This window comes from Heliangelus exortis, chromosome 24, assembly GCF_036169615.1.
Source record: "Heliangelus exortis chromosome 24, bHelExo1.hap1, whole genome shotgun sequence".
In the NCBI taxonomy this organism is placed as follows: Eukaryota; Metazoa; Chordata; class Aves; order Apodiformes; family Trochilidae; genus Heliangelus; species Heliangelus exortis.
In genome coordinates, this window is record NC_092445.1 from 2,719,410 (window position 1) to 2,739,168 (window position 19,759).

The 19,759-nt window shown below is 56.4% G+C and overlaps 2 protein-coding genes and 1 long non-coding RNA gene across 4 annotated transcripts; 1 reads left to right on the top strand and 2 right to left on the bottom strand.

The window, feature by feature from the left end:
• Window positions 1–5,180: 5,180 nt before the first annotated feature.
• LOC139807175 (uncharacterized) lies at window positions 5,181–6,383 on the bottom strand. Its single transcript, XR_011730487.1, has 2 exons — window positions 5,624–6,383; window positions 5,181–5,480 (listed from the first exon to the last, which is right to left on the bottom strand). It is a non-coding gene; the product is annotated as an uncharacterized lncRNA (long non-coding RNA).
• A 460-nt stretch (window positions 6,384–6,843) lies between these two features.
• On the bottom strand, window positions 6,844–7,831 carry TRNP1 (TMF1 regulated nuclear protein 1). The gene is given in 2 exon segments (XM_071767780.1): window positions 6,844–7,461; window positions 7,463–7,831. Coding segments are annotated over 2 exon segments (897 nt in total). The 5' UTR covers window positions 7,766–7,831; the 3' UTR covers window positions 6,844–6,867.
• A 3,196-nt stretch (window positions 7,832–11,027) lies between these two features.
• KDF1 (keratinocyte differentiation factor 1) lies at window positions 11,028–18,955 on the top strand. Of its 2 annotated transcripts, none has more exons than XM_071768034.1 (5): window positions 11,028–11,081; window positions 12,362–12,520; window positions 14,395–15,504; window positions 16,375–16,449; window positions 17,442–18,955. In XM_071768034.1, the coding sequence occupies exons 3-5, from the start codon at window positions 14,406–14,408 to the stop codon at window positions 17,522–17,524; spliced, it is 1,257 nt and encodes a 418-aa protein (XP_071624135.1). In that variant the 5' UTR covers window positions 11,028–11,081; window positions 12,362–12,520; window positions 14,395–14,405; the 3' UTR covers window positions 17,525–18,955. The 2 variants fall into 2 exon arrangements, 1 of the variants encoding a protein (XP_071624135.1); XR_011730509.1 differs by lacking the exon at window positions 11,028–11,081 and having other exon boundaries at window positions 12,202–12,520; window positions 17,442–18,507; window positions 18,598–18,955.
• Window positions 18,956–19,759: the final 804 nt, after the last annotated feature.

Below are 19,759 nucleotides of genomic sequence, written 5' to 3' on the forward strand. Positions count from 1 at the left end.
GGGGGCAATTGGGACCTGCAGGTGAAAACCCAGCCGTGCCTCTGCTCCCTCGCTCTGCCAGGGGAACCCCCAACCCCCCAAACTCCTCATTTTTGGGGCTTTCACCAACACAATATTAGGCGATCCCCAGGGTGCTGAGTCCGGAGACCTCCGGGGGAGGCAGCGCTGCACCAAGCGATGCTTTTGGCAACGAAGCTCTTAAATCCCTTAAGGAAACGGGATCGGGTTTCAGATCCCGCAGTGGGAATGCCGAGGATGAGCAGGGACAAGGAAGGAAACGTGCGGGGCCGGAGCTGCCACCTTGAGCACCTCTGCTCTGTGCAACCCTCCTGTGCTTTTAATAACTGGACACGTTCAAATTTGTGTCTATATATATACATAAAATTCTATATATATTTCTATAGCTCTCTTAGGGGCTGCAGAGGGACCAGTTCCCACCTCCCTCCCGTGAGATGGGACAGTGAGCATGGTGAAACCTTTCCCTGCACTTTCTGCAGCCCTTTGGGGGTGCAGTCCCCTCCCCATCACCATTCCCAGCAGATTTGGCTGCTGGAGGTGCGGGGGAAATTCCGGTGCTGGGGGGAAAGGGCTCGTGGAGAGGGGGGCTGGGATGCTCGGGATCGGCTCCTGGGAGGAAGAGGAGGGGAACTCTCTGCTCAGATTGGAGAAGATCCTGCCCAGGCTGGTGGCGTGAAGCACCTGTGGGCTTGGGGAAGGAGCTGGAGGAGGCGTGGGATTGGATTAGGGGCAGCTGGGGCTGAAAATAGAGACTCGCAGGGTGCTGCAGCCAAGGCTGGGGGGAAAGGTGAGATGCAGAGATATTGGAACCCTGGAAAATCCCAGCTTGGATGGTCCTGACTGTTGCCCAGCAGTGTCCTTCAGCCCGGCCTTTCTGGAAGGAAAAAGCCACGAGGAACCACCACCACCCCCCCCCCAAGCCTGCACAGCGCAGGGTTAATTACCCCATTTTCCTTAAGTGACTCCCTTAAAAAAAAAAAAAAAAAAAGGGGGGGGGGTTTGAATGCCTGGAGAAAAGCTTCCTCAACACCCAGACCTTTGCAAGAGGTGCAGGGAGGGGGATGAGGCTGAAGGAGCCACATTCTGCTGCTCTTCTCCACCCCAGAGCAGAAGGGGGGGCTGGGGGGTGTCATGGGGCAGCTGTGCCAAGGAGGAGGGGACACCACAGCCACGCCTTGTCCCAGAGGAGTGGGGTGCAGGGGGCAGGACCCCAAGAGATGGGACATATCAGTGTCCTCCTAAGGGACACACCAGGTTTAGGAGGACCCCAAAGCATCCCTGCCCCATCTCCAGCTGCATCTTGCTGCCAGGGCACACCGGGCACCATCCAGCCCTGAGACTGAGCTAGGGGGGGATTTGCCCCAAGACCCCCTTCCCCCCCCACTGCAGTGAGGCTGCAGTGCTCAGGAAAATCAGGCAGGACAAGAGCAAGTGGAAGGTGTGAGATGTGAGATGTGACTGTCCCTGTCCCTGTCCCTGTCCCTGTCCCTGTCCCTGTCCCCACGCGTGGGCACGGGGACTCCCGGGGCTGGGAGTCAGGAATGAGCTGGGTAGGACTTAAGTCCATTAACTGAGAGGGCAAAACAACCCGATTGCTGGGGTTTAACCAGATCAGTGACTTAACCAGCTTTAAGGAGGAAGAGAGAACTGGACCAAGAGGCTCTTAGCACAGTAAGGGGAGAGCAGGACACAGCAGGAACGAGCTCCCAAAACCTTGAAGCCCACCCCAGCCAGGGCAAGACCCCCTGGGTGGGGACACAGGGACAGGCTGGGGGTGGATGCTGGGGACAAGAGGTGCCTTTGTCACTTGAATGACCCTGGACAGCATCCCCCCTCTCCAACACTCCCCACCCAGGGGGGCTGCAGACCCCAGGCTGCCCCCCTGCTCTGTGGGCCTCGGGGGGGGGGGGGGCTGCAGACTCTGACTTTGGGGGGATCTGGGCAGGAATGTGGTGACCAAACTAAAAAGGGACCAAACTAAAATGCTTCTCCTCACAGGGGGTGAGGAAGCATGAGGTTGCCCATCCTGGGGGGGCTGTTGGGGGTGGAAGCTGATAACACCCATCCAAAAGGAGCCCAAACCGTGGCCAGGTGTGGGATCAGCCCTGTGTCACCCCCAGCCCTGTTGTCACCCCCTCAGCCCCTACAGACACCTCCAGGCCCTGGCTGAAGGGCAGAAACTAAAATCCTGGTTTAGTGACTTCCAGACCCCCCAGACAGGTGGAGGAGGGATCAGCCCAGGTTGGGTTCAGCTGCCCTGAGGGGCAAATCAGGGGTCAAGGGGGCATTTCCCCCCTTCTGTGGCTACTTAGGGCTGGAACGGTGTCTTAAAGGAGAAAAAGCTGGAGGGGGAGTCAAATGGAGACTGGGGGGGGGGGGGGTCCCGGGAGGAAAAGGTTATGGAAGGTGTGGGCAGAACGCTTTTTAAGTGCAAACAGAGATATTTGGGCTGGGAAACGGGGGGCTGCGGGTCGAGGGGGAGCTGGGGGATACTTTGGGGGGAGGGGGGAGTCAGGGGGGTGCTGCCGGAAGGGGGAACCTGGAAGGGGGGGTGGGTGCTGTGGGGATGATGCGAGGCTTGGCTGGAGACCCCAGTGTGGGTGGGAGACAAATCCCCGGCGGGGGGGGAGGGGGGTCCCGCTTCTCCCGCCGGTCCCGCGGAGCTCCCGCAGTGCCCTCTGCCGCCCGCCGCCTGCAGGCTCCGGCACCGCTCGGTAACCGGCTGGGACCTGGTTCGGGGACTCCAGGGACCAAACGCTCTCGTCCCGTCCCTTATTTCCCCCTCCTGCATCGCCTTCGCACCCCCCCTCTCCCCCTCCATCATCCTCACCCTGGTCCTGCCCTCCCCCCATCACCCTTCCCCCATCCCTGTTCCCCCTCGAGCACCCTCACCCTGTCCCCCTCTATCACTCCCACCATCCCTGTCCCACCCTCCGTCACCCTCACACTGTCCCTGTCCCCTCTCCATCCTTTTCACCCCATCCCTGTCCCCTCTCCATCACTTTCCCACCAACCTTTGGGGACATTTCAGCTCGGGGAGGGTGTGGAGTGGTGGTTTCGGTGCCTGTGCCCAACAGGCACCATCAGGAGGAGCCCGGGGGCAGGGAGGGAAGCTGCTGGGCTTAGGTATTAACAGGCCACATTCATTTCATTTTTCTTTTTTTTCCCAGAAAGTCTGTAACAAAATAATCCCATAAAGCCATCAGATGTGGGTGCTGTTTATGTAAGGGCATTGCTGGCAGGAGGGAGCAGGGGTTACATAAAGCACCCCCGGGGCAGGGGATGCTCCCAGGGCAGGGATGTTCCCCAAGCCTCAGAATTCTTCCCCCTGACCTTGTGCTGAAGCTCTGGTGACTTTCCCCCCCCCCCAAAATTCAGGCCCTAAACAGACCCTCCAGCAGGACTTTGCTGCTGTCCCCACTGTGTGTGACAATGTCAGCTTTCTGGGGGTGGCACAGGGAGGTTCATGAGCCACACTCCACAGTGACCCCCCAAAAAAAATCCAGACCTGGATTGGGGGGGGGGGCTGGTGGCTGGACCAGCTTTGTCCCTCCAGGGACTGAACCTGGCCACGGTGGCAGCAAAGCCACAGCCATGGTTGGGAGGGGCCTTGCTGCCATTTGGGGGGGGGGGGGCTGGTGGTGTCTTGCAGGAGCTGCTGCAGAAGTTGCTGGATTGACCCCCAGAGATGTTGCTCAGAACTGTGGCCTGGAGACAGGAGGTGTCAGCTCTGTGTGTGTCCCCCCCCCAGCAGCAATGACCCCAGCACCCAACAGCTCCTGCACTCTGGGGTGGGGTTTTTATTTTATTTTATTCTTCTTCCCAAGACAGCTGTGGCTCCTTCCTCCAGCAGCAGCCCCTCCCCAAAAGCCAGGTCTGTGCCCATGAGGTTTCCTTTCTGAGCTTAACACAGATTTATTTGCAGGGCAGAGCTGTGAGGACCCCCAGGACCCCCCTCCCGTTCCTGCTGACTGCATCAACCTCCCCTGTTGAGTAGGAAAATGGGAATAACCCTGGGAATTGGGATGGTCCAGCTAAGGACACTGCAGGAACACGCAGTGGGGTGAGACCCCCACCCTCCCATGACCAAAGGGAAGGTTGCAAGAAAGGACTGGGAATGATTTGGGGTTTTACTGCTTTAATGGAGTTGATTTTTGGTTTTTTTAAGGTCTTTCCCTGCAATTCCTTTAAGTAGGTTTTGTTCTAATCAGGTCAAAAGCTGATTTGCAAATAATCACCAGGGGAAAAAAAAAAAATAATCAGGGGCTTTAAGCCCAAGCTGTGCATTTCATACTATTAATTGAAAGCTGAGGGAGGAGATAATGTATCCCTTCTCCTGGCTGAGAACTGTAAGATGCCATTAGCAGCAAACTCCACACCCCTCCAACCCCCCCTGGCTCAGGAAATCACCTCCTGGTGAGGATTACAGTGTGGGAAACCCTCCAGGGGCAGGAATTTAGTGAAAGGGCAGAAAGCAGGGAGCACGGAGGGGAGAGGGGATGTCAGAGCATCTGTGGAGGCTAACACAAAACTGAAACAAAAAATAAAATTGCCTGAAAGCAGCTTAATAGCAGAAAGACACATCCCTACCCCCAGTGCATGATGCTGAAGCTCAAGTATTTCTCTGTCACACATTTTCTGTATGTTTTTTCTGGCTGTTGTACCTTATTTGTGACCTTTTACAGATTTTTTTTTTTTTTTCTGGCTGTATGTGCACGTACATAGAGACAGAGTTTACATCTGGGGGTGCCTGCAGTTGCACCCTGCTGCAGGCAGCTCCCGACACATTTTCCCACAGAGCTGGAGGAGGGAAGAGGTCAATAATCCATGAAATCCACCCCGGTGTTAATTCCACACCATTACCAGGGCTTCTTTGCTAATCCCCGTTCTCATCAGCCTTGCAGCTGTATTTCAGCCTAAGGACACCACGTGGAATGAATAGAAAATATCTTTTACTTCTGCTGGTGCCCCAGGGAGGAGCAGGGTGCAGGCAGCAGGGTGCAGGCAGGAGTCTGGCAGCAGAAGTGAGAAGTCAGGATCCCACCCAGCCCTGCTGTCTCACACTAAGGTAGCAGTGACACATTCATGAGTCAGTGAAATTCCCACCCACCCACACCCCCCCCAAGCCCAAATCAAGTGCTTTTTTTTTTTTTTTTTCTTCATTGAGAAAATAAAATAAATAAATAAGGGGGTGGCGAGTGATGGTTTTCCAGCAGGGTTCATGCAGCCTCTTGGCAAAGCTTGGAGCAGCAAAGCAAGGTCCGTGTTGGTGGCTCTGTTGAGGGATGCTTGGAGCCCAGGGATGAGGAATGCTGTGTCTGGAGAAGGAGGAGGATTCCAGAGGGATTTGCTGGCTGAAGAGCTGCTGTTCCAGCTGGGAATGATGCTGTTGGGTCCGAGCCCTCCATCCCGAGGCCAGCTCAAGGACAGTGATGGGGTGAGTGGGGCCCTGCAGAAGCTTCCTGCCTGGAGGGAGATGCCTTCTCCTGAGTCCATCTCCACCTTCTTGTCCCCCCGGAGCCTGCAGTGACAGCCTCTGCCGCAGGGTGACATTGAGGGTGCCCAAGGACTCGTGTTGGAAGCACAGGGAGGTTTCAAGTGTCACCTGCCTGGTCAGCCCAGTCACCAGAGCAGTCCCAGAAATCCAGCTTGGGGGGAGGCAGCCGGTGCAGATGCCACGGTGAGGACCACCCCCTCCTGCTCTCTGTCCCCCTGGGGTGCACAGTCCAGAGCCAAAGTCACAGTCCTGGGATGTGGGGTGTCCCCAGACCCCCTCAATCCCCCACAGAGACTTGCATGGGGGCACACTGAACATGGTCCCACCAGTGTCCTGCTGGCCCAGGGGTTTGGGGACCCCTCCTGGGGGGCAGTAGGGCTCAGCCCCGTAGCAGCTGCCCTGAACCTGCCTTTTTTTTTTTTTTTTTTTTGGGAGGGGTGTGACCCCACATTGGGCTAGGACCTGGCAAGGTCCCTCAGGGATCCCAGACCTTGCAGGGTCCCTCAATTCCACTGACACCCCCCCCTCCCCAGGCCCCCTCTTTCTGCCAGCTCACTAAGCACCCCTGGACCCCTGATCCTGCAGGGTTCTTCAAGTACCCCAACACCCCAGGGTCCCCCAGGGACCCCCACACCCAGATTCTTCAGGACACGTCAAGGTTCCCAGACCCTGCTGGGCCCCCTGGAGTGCCCCAGTCCCACAGAGTCCCCTAAGGAAGCCCCAAAACCCCAGACCCCACAGAATCCTCCCCATCAGACCCCTCAGGCCCTGTCGAGTCCCCCCACCCCACGAGAACCCCCAAATCCTGCAAGGTCCCAACCCATCAGCCTTCCTAGGACTCCCTCAAGGACCCCAGACCCTGCTGGGTCCCCCACCCAACCGTGGCCCCCAAATCCTGCAGGCTCCCAACCCATCAGCCTCCCCAGGATCCCCTCAGGGACCCCAAGCCCCGCTGAAGTCCCCTCACCCCACGGGGCACCCCAGACCCTGCAGGATCTCAACCCATCAGTCTCCCTGGGACCCCAGACCCTGCTGAGTCCCCCTATCTCACGGAGCACCCCAAACCCTGCAAGTTCTCCCTGGGACCCCCAAACCCTGCAGGCTCCCAACCCACCAGGACCCCCTGGGGGACCCCAGACCCTGCTGAGTCCCTTCACTCCACAGTGACCCCAAACCCTGCAGTCTCACAACCCACCAGCCTCCCCAGAACCCCCTTGGGAGACCCCAGACCCCGCTGAGTTCCCCCACCCCACGACGACCCCCGAACCCATCAACCTTCCCGCAAGTTCTCCCAGGGACACCCAACCCCCGCAGTCTCCCAACCCATCCCCCTCCCCAGGACCCCCGCACCCCTACGCGGTGCCTCGGGGTGCAGCGGGCAGGCGCCGTCCCGCGGTGGCCGCAGAGCTTGCGGGGCGGGTGCGGGAAGGGGCCCAAGGGACGCAGCTGCGGAGGGCGCGGGCGGCGGCCAAAAGGGCTGCGGGGCGGGGGCGAGGGCGGCGCCGCAGCCCCTTCTGCAACCTCTGGCTCTGGGCTGCCAGGGCGAGCTGGGCTTGGGCCACCCCAGCCCCGAGCCGGCCCAAAGCCTCTGCCCGGGCTGCCAGGCGGAGCTCGGCGTGCAGCAGGGCGCAATGGACCTGCCGAACCCGGCCCTCCAGCTCCGCCGCTGCTCTCCGCCTCCCTTCCGCCGCTATCAGCCTCCTCCGGGCCGCCGCCAGTTCTACCGAGCCGGGACCGCCGGTGCCGTCGCCGTTGCCGCCGGTGCCGGTGCCGCCGGTACCGGTGTTGGTGTTGCCGCTATCCCGAGCGCTGCTGTCCGGGCCTCGGTGACCGCCGGCTGCGGGATCCGCTGCTGCCGCCATGGGAACGGGAACGGGAGAGGGGAAGGGATGCCGAGAGGATTTATAGCCCGAGGGCGGTGCTGGGAACCGGCGGTTCGGCCCTGCTTGGGGGCGGCTCCGGCACCGGCTCCGCACCGGTACAGAGAGGGGAGGGGCGGGGGATCTGGACCGGTACAGATCGGTGAGGATGCTCGGGCCGGGTATGGCCCGGCCCGGACTCGGTACCGACACGGCCTCGGACCCAGTACGGTACAACTCCTGCAGGGTTGCTTGGGCTGCTGATGGCCGGCGACGGCACCGACGCGGCCCCGGGCTCGGTACAGCACCGGTACCGGCACCGACATGGCCCCGGGCTCGGTACAGCACCGGTACCAGCACCGATAGGGCCCCAGGCTCGGTACAGCACCATTCAATAGCGTTAGTGGTTCATGGTGCTGGAAAACTGTCCTGCCTTAGGGGGCCGAGGGGTGTCACTGGGAAATGGGGAGCTGGGGGTCACTGGGAAAGGCTGGGAGGGTTACTGGGGGGTTACTGGGAAAGGCTGGAGGAGGGGTGGGGTTACTGGAGGGGTTATTGGGAAAGGCTGGACTGGGAAAAGATCCTGGGGAGATTTACTGGGAAGGGTTAGGAGGAAAGGCTGAACTGGGACAGGTTACTGGGAGGGCTGGTTTCATGTCTGCAGCCCCTTGTGTGGGGTGGGGGGTGCGGGTGCCCCGAACTCGGGGCGCAGGGGACGTGGCAGCAGGACAGCACGTCCTTGGTTGTGTGACAGTCACAGCGACGTCGCTGCCAACGTCACCGGCCCCGAATAGAGCTGAGAGTGGGCAGAGGCAGAACTGGGAGGGAGCTGGAGAGGGAAAGGGGCTGCTCCCACCCTGCTCCCCCCAGGGAGTCTCTTTTATTGGGGTTCCTCCTGCCGGGATGTCACACCAGCAGCTGCCTCTGCCTCTGGGTAAAACCTGCTTGTGTTTGGCAGCAGAGCAGCAGAGAGGATCAAAGGGATGAGAGGTTAAAGGTGCTGAGGTCTCATCCCACCCCCAGCCAGGAACAAAAAAGCTTAAGCCCCTCCATAAAAAAAAAAAAACAAAAAAACAAAAAAAAAAACCAAAAAAACAAAACAAAACAAAACAAAAAAACAAAAAAACCCACCAAACAAAAAAAACCCCAAACAACACCCAACTCAGCTTAAATCTCTTCCAGTCAGAGCCACAGCCAGGCCTGCAGTGGATGTCATCCCCACCCCACGTGGGCTGGGGGTGACTTCACTTTTCTTACCTTAGCAGGGAAATTTTGCCTCTTGCGTCGTGGTTCAGCCCTTCCCAGCTCTGCCCGACACCCGAGCAGCGTCAGCGCTCCCGGTCCCTGCTCCTGCTTTGTCCCTTCCCTCCTGCTCCTGCTTTGTCCCTTCCCTCCCCTCCCCCGGCTCCAACTCCCCTGCCCGGTCTTGGAGCCACCACATCTCCTGAAGCCCCAGGGGCTGCTTTCCAGGCTGTAGGAAAGCTGAAGCCCGGGTAAAATGGGGGGGTTGTGGGGTGCTGCCCCATCACAGGGTCAAGGGCAAAGCTCTGCTCTTGCTTCCTCTGCCCCCAACCCCCAAAAAAACCACGGGGATGGGCAGGTATTAAACAGAACATCTTCCCCTCTGATTTTTTTGCACTGCCTTGAGGGAACCTGGAGCCCCAGGGGTACCCCCAAAGCAAGGGGAAGGCCAGGGTCTGTCTTGCACTGAGGTCCCCCCACTGTGACACCTCAGAAGCTCTGAGGTTGGAGGGATCTCTGAGGGTCCCTGTTTCCTCAGTCACCTCCTCATGAAAGATTTGGGGTTTTTGGGGTCATCTCCCCAGGTCTGTGCTGCTCATCACCTTCCCAGCTCCAGGCCAGGGTGAGAAAAGGAAATGGGATTGGGGAGCAGATGGGTCTGGATACAAAGGTAAGGAATAAGAAGGGGCCAGTGGGCTGGGGACATTGGCAAAGGAGCCTCGTGCATTGGCTGTGTCCCCAATCAGCCATGGCACAGCCCAGGAGATGAGCAGACAGAGCCTGGAAAAGGCAAATAATAGCAAAACACAAGAAAATGTTCCAGTCCTTCAGGGTTAAGTCACTGCCCGAGGCCCAGGACCCCTCCAGCCTGCTGCAGGATCACTGCCTGGGCTGATGAGCAATTAATGATTGAGCAGAGGAGCCTGAAATCAGCTGACAATAAACCTCTTCGGTGCAAAAACCCAGTCTGGGAGCGTTGTTCTCCCTTCCCTGGCAGCACCCTCCCCACCAGCCCACGGTGCCCCTGTCCCTGGTGTCCCCCAGGGGTGCTGCCAGCCAGCCCTGTCTGGGTCACATCCTGCCCCAGGGAGGGTGCTGAGGGCTGTGTGCTGATCTCCAGCCCCCCTGAAGCCCCGTGTTGGGATGTGCTCCAGAAAAAGTGAAGCCTCATTCTGGGCAGTAAATAATTAATGTCAGTGCCACCTCTCCCAGCCTCTCTCTGCAGGAGTTTTGGTTTGGTTTGGATCCCAGGTGTCCCAGTTACCAGAGCAGGGACTCAGGTGCTGCTCTCTCATCCTGGCCCAGTTTAAGGGAAGGAATTCTGCAGCAGGATTTGAGGTTGAAGCCCCAGGATTCCATTCCAGACCCAGCAGCACCGGCAGTTTGGGATTGGAGCCCTGGCACAGGGTGGCAGCTCCCCTGGGAGGGGATGGGGCACCAAGAAGATGCTGGAGCCAGGGTGGGGGGGAATCGGGGGGGCTCACACCACCCCACTCATCCCATCCCAGAAGTGTCAGGCTCGGGAGAGATTTTATGGCCAGGATCTGTGCTCAAGGCACCTCGCAGAGGAGATTTCACATTTTTAAGCAGTGCTTTGAGTTGAAAAACACCCAAAAAAAGCCTGGCCAGGGAAACAACAGCAGCAGAGCCCGGGGGGGGGGGTGAAATCCTGGGGGTGGGGACCCAGGGTGGGGATCCAGGGGGAATGGGGACCTTGGGGATGGGGACCCTGGGGATAGGGAGTGGGACCCGTGGGGAATGAGGACCCCGGAGGTGAAACTGGGGGAATGTAGAGCCCAGGGGTAATGGGAACCCTGGAGATGGGGATCCGGGGGTGGAATCCCTGGGGAAGGGGAACCCCGGAGGGAATGTGGATTTTAGGGATGGGGATCCGGGGATGGAACCCAGGGGGAATGGGGACCTCAGGGAGAATGGACTGAGGAGAATGGGGACCCCGAGAGGAATGAGGACCCCCAGGATGGGGACTCTGGGGGGAAATGAGGACCCCGGGGGTAATGGGGACCCTGGAGATGTGGATCTGAGGATGGAACCCGTGGGGAATGGGGACCCCGAGAGGAATGGGGACCCTAGGGGTAAGGACCCAGGGATGGAAACCCGGGGGGGGAACCCCTGGGGAATGGGGAGCTCGTGGGCAATGGGGACCCCGGAGGTGATATTGGGGTGAATGTGGAGCCCGGGGAGGATGTGGATCCCAGGGATGGGGATCCGGGGATGGAACCCGGGGAATGGGGACCTCAGGGGTGGGACTGGGGGGGAATGTGGATCCCGGAGGTAACTGTGGACCCAGGGGGGATGGGGGGGAGTTGAAGGGGGACGGTCCCGGTCCCGGTCCGGATCAGCTTCGCTCTCCGCACTCTCCTGTCCCTCGCGGCGTCCCGTCGGGCCGGGTCACGTGGCTCACCTGGCCCAGGTGAGGCGGGGCCGGTGCCGTTCCTGGATCGCAGGTACCGGGAGGGGGGGGGGGAAGGCGGAGGACCCGGGCCCGATCCCGACCCGGCCCAGCCCCGAACCCCCACCCTGGTTCCGTCTCTCCAGCAGCTCCCTCGGCGCTTTCCCCGGCGGTACCGGCCGGGCCGGGTCGGGCCTGAGGGCAGCAGCGAGGCCGCGACCGGCTGGGACCGGGAGCGGGACCGGGACCCGGGGGGGAGTGGGTGCTACACCGGGGGTCCCCACGGTGTCCCCCGAGAGCGAGGTGCCCCGGGTGCTGTGTCCCCATCCCCCTCACACCGTCCCCTTCCCCCCCCGCCATCCCCGGGTCCCGTCCCCTCGGTTCTGTCCCCTCCCGCTGCTCCGGGACCTTCCCCGCTCTGGGTCGGAACTTTCCCGAGGAGGATTTGAGGTCCCTTTGGGCCTTGCTGGGGTCTGCTCGGTTTCCCAGAGCTGAAAACCCACGAGGGAGGGGGTAAGGAAAAGCCGGGCCGGGTCTGGGTTCTGCCCCGAACCGGGTCTGGGTTCTGCCCCATCCCAAAGCCGGGGTGCGGGCAGGCGGCGGGGGCTCTGCCGGGTACCGGGGGGGTTCCCATCCCTGGCATTTCCTCAGCTCAGGGAAGGAAGGGTCCATTTCCCCGAACTCAGCGGAACTCCGGGGAAAGGTTGGGGGAGGGGCAGCTCCTCGGGTGGGTCGGTTCTGTCCCGAGTGGGTCGGTTCTGTCCCGAGTGGGTGAGATGGGGGATGCAGGAGCAGAGAGGAGGGGATGGATCCAGGGTCTCTGTCACTGTCAGGAGGAGGCCGGGAGCTTTATGGGGGCAGCTTTAGGTTCCTTCCAGTTATTGAAGAGAATTTTTATTTCTCTGTAAATCCAGAATTTAATTCCCCTTTGTAACTTAATTCTTTGGCTTCCCCTCCTAGCAGCAGGGGCAGTGGGGATGTGGTTTTATTAAGTGTTTATTTGGTTTAATATATGGTTATGGCTTTATTCAGTTTTTTCACAACTTAATTTAGCTTTCTGGTCGTTTGTTTTGGGTGTTGGTTTTTTTTTTTGTTTTTTTGTTTTTTTGTTTTTTTGTTTGGTTTTTTGTTGTTTTTGGGTTTTTTTGTGTGTGGTTTTTGTTTTTGGGTTTTTTTGTGTGTTTTTTTGTTTTTTTTTGTTGGTTTTTTTTGGTTTTTTTTTGTTTTGTTTTTTTGTGGTTTTTTTTTTTTTTTTTTTTTTTTTTTTTTTTTTTGTTGTTTTTTGTTTTTTTTTTTGTGTGTGTGTGTGTGTGGTTTTTTTTTTAACTTCCCAAGGAAATCCTGTCCTCTGAACAATGAAGATCTTAGACCCTGGCTAACAGAGACCCAAAACTCTCTGGGATTCCCTCCTCCCTCTTGGGAAGCAGATGCTGAACTTCTCCAGGAGGATCCTCTCAGTTCTGTGTCAGAACCCAGAAGGCTCCCAGCGACCTCGTGAGTCCCCTCTGGGCTGGGGGGGTTCTTTCTGCTTTTTTTTTCCCTCTCATCCTTTTTTGCCAGAGGAGCTGTGTCCTGGATGTGCCCCCTGGAGAACTCCTGCTCTGGTGGGAGCAGAAATTGGAGCTGGGAAAGGGGGGAAACTGGAGGTGCCTCTGGTGTTGGGCAAGTGGGGTCAAGCTGTGAGCCTGCAGGACTGATTTGGGGTTTTTTTTTTGTTGTTTTTCCACAGAGCTGAGGTCATGTTCTTCCCCTCAGCTGATAAAATGCTCTGAAATTAGAGGTTATCTCATAAATTTTGTTTTGAGCCCAGCTGCAGTGTTTGGGGTTTGGTTTTCAGGTCGGAGCTGCCTTAGGAAAAGGGTGAAGCTGAGGAACAAAAAAAATAAAACAAAACCACCCAACCCTGGTTTTTTCTGAAATGAAAGCAGACAAAACTCTCTGCTGGTGTTGAGGCCAGGGAGCTCTGCCTGCTCAGCACTGAAACTGGAGTATTTGGGGCTTTTTTATTTAACATTTTGTCCAGAAATGTGGGAAGGGAGCACCCAGGACATGGGGTCCTTTGGGATTTTTGGAGCCAAAATATTCCTGGAAAGCAGTGGAGAGCTGTGACTGCCCAGGGAGTGTTTGCAGGCAGCTCCTGGTTCTTTGTGGGGTGAACACAGCTGTTTGTTTGGGGTTTTTTTCTTTAAAAAACAGTGAAAAAGAGGCAATGCTCTAAGGAAATAGGACAGATTTATTTATTTATGCTTGAGGTGCCCCATAAAAAGGATCTAGTGGAGCAGCAGGGACAGTCTAAAAACACTTAAACTATGGCTGGGCTGATTAATTAGCCTAATTAGTATTTAAAAGGGTCTCTGGGGGGTGAAAGCAGCCTTGCCAAGGGGCTTAGAAAGCCTGGACAATTTAGGGGCCCCCCATGGGATCAAAGTGACAGCCTTGACCTCCCTGGTCATCAAAATTTCTTCATCCTGGGGGGATTTGAGGTGCCCAATCCTGCATTTTAGGTTGGGGGAGGCAAAGTGCTGCCCTGAAAAAAAAAACCCAACAACAAAACAACCAAGCAAAACTGTTTTTACTCCCAGGTGCAAACTGTTAGTAGAGTGGGAAGGAGTAAACCAGTTGCTGGAGGATCTCTGTGGTAGGTTTTTGCTTCCTGTTGAGGAGGTCATTAATCCAGATGAAGAGATGGAGTTTTCCTGGGAAAAGCTTTGAGGTGACAGAGTCCCAGCAGGGTGACTGGCAAAAAAAAAAAAAAATAAAATCCTCATCAGTGATCCTAACAGCTGTTGCTAAATCCTCTACAGTTAAATAGCAGCAAATGAATAATCCAGAGGCTGAATTGGCAGTTTGCATAATGATTGATGGATTGCTTGTCAGCTCCTCCCGGGCACGGGGTGTTTTGAAAGGGAATAAATGCTGTCAGGGGCCAGCTTAACCCTCAGGAATGCGAGACAAAGGGGAAGTTGTCTAAAAGAAGAGACTTTCCCTTTGCAGGTTGGCTCCACCTAGGGCTCTGCTGCTGCTCCTTGATTGCTCTGGAGCAAGACTTGGCTTCCAGCTGCCCTGGGGAAGCCTCTCCTGAAGGTTACAGGCTCAAAATAATCTTTTTAAAACATTTCCCTGCTGATCCGAGTGTCTGCTGTGAGGAAAGAGCAGGGCTGGAGGAGACAGGGAGCCCTGCCAGGCAGGCTGGACTCCCTCAGGATGGCACCAACGAGTCCTGATGGAGAATATTTCTGTAAATAATCCAGATGTTGAACGAGAGAATCCCTGGATTTGACCACCAGGGCTTTTTCTCTGTGCTCCAGCAGCTCAGGGGGAGGGAGGCTGGTGACAAATCCTTGACTCGAGACCTTCTGGTTCTGCAGGTGCCTGAGCCATGCTGGGCCGGAGGACAGGACCCCCCCACGACCTCCACAGCCCCCGCCAGCTGTCCCCAACCCCCCCGGAGGCTTTGCCCCTGCGGCCCAGAGCATCCCAGGGGGTCGATGTCAGCTTGGAAGTGTTCAGCGGCTCCACCCCCGAGCTCAAGCAGAGCCGCAGCAGCCGAGCTCAGCAGCAGAGGGAGAGGAAAGGTCGCAGAGCTGACCTCAAAGACTCCAACGGGAGGGAAGCTGAAACTATCACCTTTATTCCCGGTCCGGCAGAGGCTCCCCCGAACCAGAGCTTCTGCTGTTCCTCCCTGGCTCAGGCCTGGAACACCTACAAAGCTGTTTTCTGTTGTATAGTGACCTGTGGGGGTTGCTTTCAGGACTGCAGTGTCTGTATCCCCTACCCGGGCCCTGCTGAGACCTCCACGGAGGAGGGAAAGAATGGAGATTACAACGGGAGGCTGCCCAACAGCCCTGCCAGTGCCTCTCCTGCTGAGAAGAATGGGAACCAGATCAAAAAGTCCAGCATGGGCAGCAGCTTCAGCTACCCCGACGTGAAGCTGAAGGGCATTCCTGTCTATCAGAACAGGAGCCCCAGCCACCACCTGGAAGCAGATTCCTGCTGCAAAGACTTGCTGGCAGACAAACCCTTGAGGAACAGCATAGAAAAACCCCCCCTCCCCAGCAGCCACAGGAGCTCAGAGGAATATTATTCCTTCCATGAGTCTGACCTGGATATCAGTGAGCTGAACGGCTCCATGTCCAGCAGGGAGATCGACGTCCTCATCTTCAAGAAGCTGACAGAGCTCTTCAGTGTCCACCAGATTGATGAGCTGGCTAAATGCACCTCAGACACTGTCTTCTTGGAGAAGACCAACAAGATCTCAGACCTCATCAACAGCATCACTCAGGACTACAACCTGGATGAGCAGGATGCTGAGTGCAGGCTGGTCCGAGGCATCATCCGCATCAGCACCCGGAAAAGCAGAGTCAGGCCCCAAATCTCCATCCCAGCCAGCCAGAGCCACCAGGAGAAATCCAGCAGAGGGAACCCCCCAGACAGTGGGAATGAGACCATGCTGGAGTCCATGGTCATCAGCCAGGATGGTAGGTGTGGGCTCTGGGTGTTCTGGCTCGACAGGAGAGGGTTATTTGAGGAAAACGGTGGAGATGGGGCAGTGGAACAGAGCTGAAAGGCAAGGTCTGTCTTCAGGCCAGGCTTATTTCCCTGGGAGGTGGGAGTGGAGGTTTTTTCTGTGCTGCTGGAGACCTCTGCTTCTGACCACTCACCCTGTCGTGGCTTCCTTGATAGCATCTTTCACCAGCAGTGAAGTTTTGCTGAGCAATGGAAGGGTTTGTCCTGCTGCAATGGTTCTGGCTTTCCCCCACACCTCCAAGCTAGGCAGAAAGCCCATGACTCAAACCTAACTGGTATGACCAGACAAGCTGGGTTGTGCCAGAGGATGTCCAGTACCTGAGCTGACTCTGTCTCGTGCTCCACCACCCTTAGACTGCTGTGAGAGAGGCTCCCTCTGCACCCTGGGGTGATGGGCAGCCAGTAAATATCCCTGCAAAGCAGAGGGAAGGGCCTCACAGAGGTTCCAGAGCTGCTCCTCTCCTTGTCTGGAGCAGCCTGAAGCATCTGATCTCCAGAACAGGTTGTAAGAGAGTTTCTTGGAGAAAAAAAAACCTTGAAAAGCTGAGTGTGGGGGGCAAGGAGCCATCAGGAGGTAATGGAGGAAACTGGAGGTGGCTTTTGTGCTTCCCAGCTGAGCAGAGAGGCTGCTGCTGCTGCTTCCTGGTGTTTAGGAACTGTAAAGCTCAGCTGAGCAGGACAAGGGTGGATGAGGTCTGAAGGATCAGCCTCTACCTCTCCTGTCACCTGAGTGGTGCCTCCTGGGGAGCCCTGGGTGGGGTCTGCACTCCCAAGTGGCAGCTGCCTCTTCTTTCCCCTCAGACTCTTGGTTTTCTTTCCAGATTTGGCTGTGCAAATATCAGAAGAAACCCCAGCAGATGTGATGGCCAGGAACATGAGGAGGCACAGCAGAGCAGGTAAGGTGCCCAGGGGAGGGTCCCACCTGCATGGCAGGAGGGAGGGAGATGCCCTGAGCCCCTCAGGTTATTCACAGCTCCTGTTTTCAGCCCCTGCAAAAGCTGAGCTGACCCCTGCCCCACAGGTTCTTGTAGGGCTGTAGTTCCCTTGAGCTTATTAAGGTTGCACAAGACCTCAAAGATCTTCAGCCATCAACCCAACCCCTACACCATGTCCCCAAGTGCCACATCTACACAGTTTTTGAACCCCTCCAGGGATGATGGGGACTCCAGCCCTGCCCTGGGCAGCCTGGGCCAGGCCCTGACAACCCTTTCCAGGGAGAAATTCTTCCCCAGCTCCAACCTAAACCTCCCCTGGCACCACTTGAGTTGTGCCAAAAGTTCCTCTTGGCCCATCCCTTGTTCCTTGGGAGCAGAGCCCGACCCCCCCTGGCTCCAACCTCCTCTCAGGGGGTTGCTGAGAGCCACAAGGTCTCCCCTCAGCCTCCTCTGCTCCAGGATCAGCACCCCCAGGGCCCTCAACTTCTCCTTGGAAGAGTTATGACCCTTGTGAAAGGCTGCTCAGGTTGGTGGCTCCTTCTGCAGCAGAATGAAACCCAAGCCTGGAGACCTCCATGTCCCTGCATGGTGCTTGGCCCCAGAGCCTCTGGGGGCCCTGACAAATCCTGGGGCTCTGTCTGGGGGTGTCCAGCTAAGGTCACACACACTGGGAACAAAAGGAACTCTGCAAAGGGGGGGAGGGGGACAGTGCCAGGCTCCACTCCAAAGAGCAGCCCAGGGCTAAGAGACAAATCTTCTCCTGGGTAATAACAGATCTTTCCTAGAAGATGGCCACACTGCAGGCTGGGTTCTTCCTGCCCGTGGGCTTGGTGTGGCTTTCTCCTCCCTCATGATACACAAAGCCTTTTGTGGCTGCTGCTTCCCTCCCTCCCAGGCACCAGTCTGCTGTCCTTCCCTGTCTGATGTCACCTCTCTTCTCTTTCCTCTCCAAGGCTCTCCGACCAGCAGAGATTCCTCTTTCCAGGACACAGAGACTGATTCCTCTGGGGCACCTCTGCTTCAGGTGTATTGTTAAGGAAAAGGACCCCAGCAGCAGGCAGGCACCACGGGGCTTGGCTGCAGTCACATTTCTCCTCTTCCCAGACAGAGTGTGCTCAGCCACATTTTTTTTTCTCCCCCTCTGCCTATCCTAATCCTTTATCAAAGCCAATTTTTTTTTCCTGCTGTCTGGATTTCATTGGATAATATTATCAATTTTTTTTTTTATTTTTTTTTTTGGAACATCAAGGAAGTGAACTGTGGAGGAAATGAACTTGGGAAGTGACATGTGTGCCCAGGGAGGAGGAGATGGACAAGGAAATATCAGATAACTTGTGCCTCTGTCATTTCCATACTTCAGGTTTAGCTTCAGCAGCCTCAGTGACCCAGCCCTTCCCTGCTTTTGAGGATCAGTTCTTGCTCTCTGGCATCACAGAAGTTAAGCTGGGTGTTTGGTGTCTCTGTGTTGGTGCCAATGCTGAGGTGAAGGTCAAGCCCCTGCTCTCTAGGGACCCAAATCTCTAGTGAAGGTGGGTTGGTTGGTCCCCAAAACCTCAGAACTGACTCCAGAATGTTCCAGCACCCATCTCTGCCTCTTCCCTGCTGCCAGCTCCAGCTGGGGGTGGTTCTCCTAAGGAGAAGGTTCAGGTAATGTGGTTGGGTTCATCTGGGACCTCTCAGCCTGTCCCCTGAGGCTGGGCTGGGGGGGGTGGGTGCCCTGCTCCCCAGGGATCAGCTTCACAGTCACTGCCAGGCCAATGGCTTGAGCTGTCACCAGGGACATCAGAAATGTCACCAGAGGCCACCCCTGCCTTGTGTGCCAGCTCATCCTTGCTCCTCTGCCATTCCCCATCATGCCAAGTGCCAGGGTGAGCTTTGAAGGCAGAGTTAGGACAGGGGAGGGCCATCATTGGTTCTTTTTTTTTTTTTTTTTTTTTTTTTTTTGTTTTTATACCAAAGAATCAGGTTGTTTTGACTCTTCTGCTAGAAAATCCTTTCTGAGTGCCTTGCTCCAAAAAGGTGAGTGGCTCCAGGGGCTCTGTGAGGAACTCAGGGCTCTGCCCCATGGTGCCCTTGGCACCTTCCCCTTCCCTTTGCTCCTCTCTCCAGCAGGCAGTGGGAAGCAGGAGCTGTGGGATCCCTCCCCAGGGCACAGTTCCAGGTGACCTTGAGAGCTGCAGCCTGGTGGCAGGAGGAAGCTGGATCTTGGTGCTTCTGTTGCCACTTGGTTGTTTATCAGAAAGTAAACAAGTGAAGCCATGGGATTTGTTGATACACTTGGGTGCCCTTGGATGTGAAGTGCCAAAGGTGTTGTTGGATTTACCAGCAGGAGGACAAACACTTCCCCTGGGGTCTGAGGGGAGGGGAAACCAAATTGTCACGTGGACCATGTTTTTGTGCCTGAATTGGATGAAGTGTGCCTTAATTAGACTGAAATGTGCCTTAATTAGACTGAAATGTGCCTTAATTAGACTGAAATGTGCCTTACTTGGACTGAAATGTGCTTTTCTTGGACTGAAATGTGCCTTTATTCCCAAGGCTGTGATTACTCTTCATAAGGTTGGGTAGGGGAGAAAAAGGATTTCATTGCTCCCCTGAGCTGTCAGGTTTATTTAATCAGCCAAAACCCTTCTGAAATGTCCAGGTCAGGTCCTTGCTGAAGCCTGGTTTTGTGAACTCCTCACCTTTCAGAGCATAAATCATGGCCATGGCTGAGAACACACCTTGAGACACTGGTGGGGAGAGATCCTGAGGATAAAGGGAGAGACTGAGGCTGGGATTTGCCTTCCCCTCCCTGCTTTGTTTTTTAAAGCTGTTCACGGCAGAAGAAAACAAAAGATTTGTACAAAGAAAAGACTTGAAGCAAGGACTCCCAGAGGAACTTTGTTTGCTTCACCTCCTCCAAAATGCCACCTGGATTGCTGGAGCCCTTGGGTTTCCTGCTTCTGCCTGGATTTGTAGGTGCAGATTTGGGACAAATTGACTGAAACCTGTGCACTGAGGCATCAGCTGGGGTCATGCTGACATGTTTAGGAGGTGAGGGGACTTGCAGAAAGCTGCTGCTGGCTCTGACAGATCAGAGAGCAGAATTTTTACTGCTTAGGCTGTGTATGAAGAGGGAGTGTGTATGGATGGAGCTTGCAAAACCAAAGAAAAAAAAAGAAACCCCCCCCAAAAACCTCCAGAGGATGACTGTCAGCTCCATGGCCCCTGAAGCTGGTGCCACCTGTGGTGTCTTATGGGATTCTTTTGCACTCCTTGCCCTTAAATG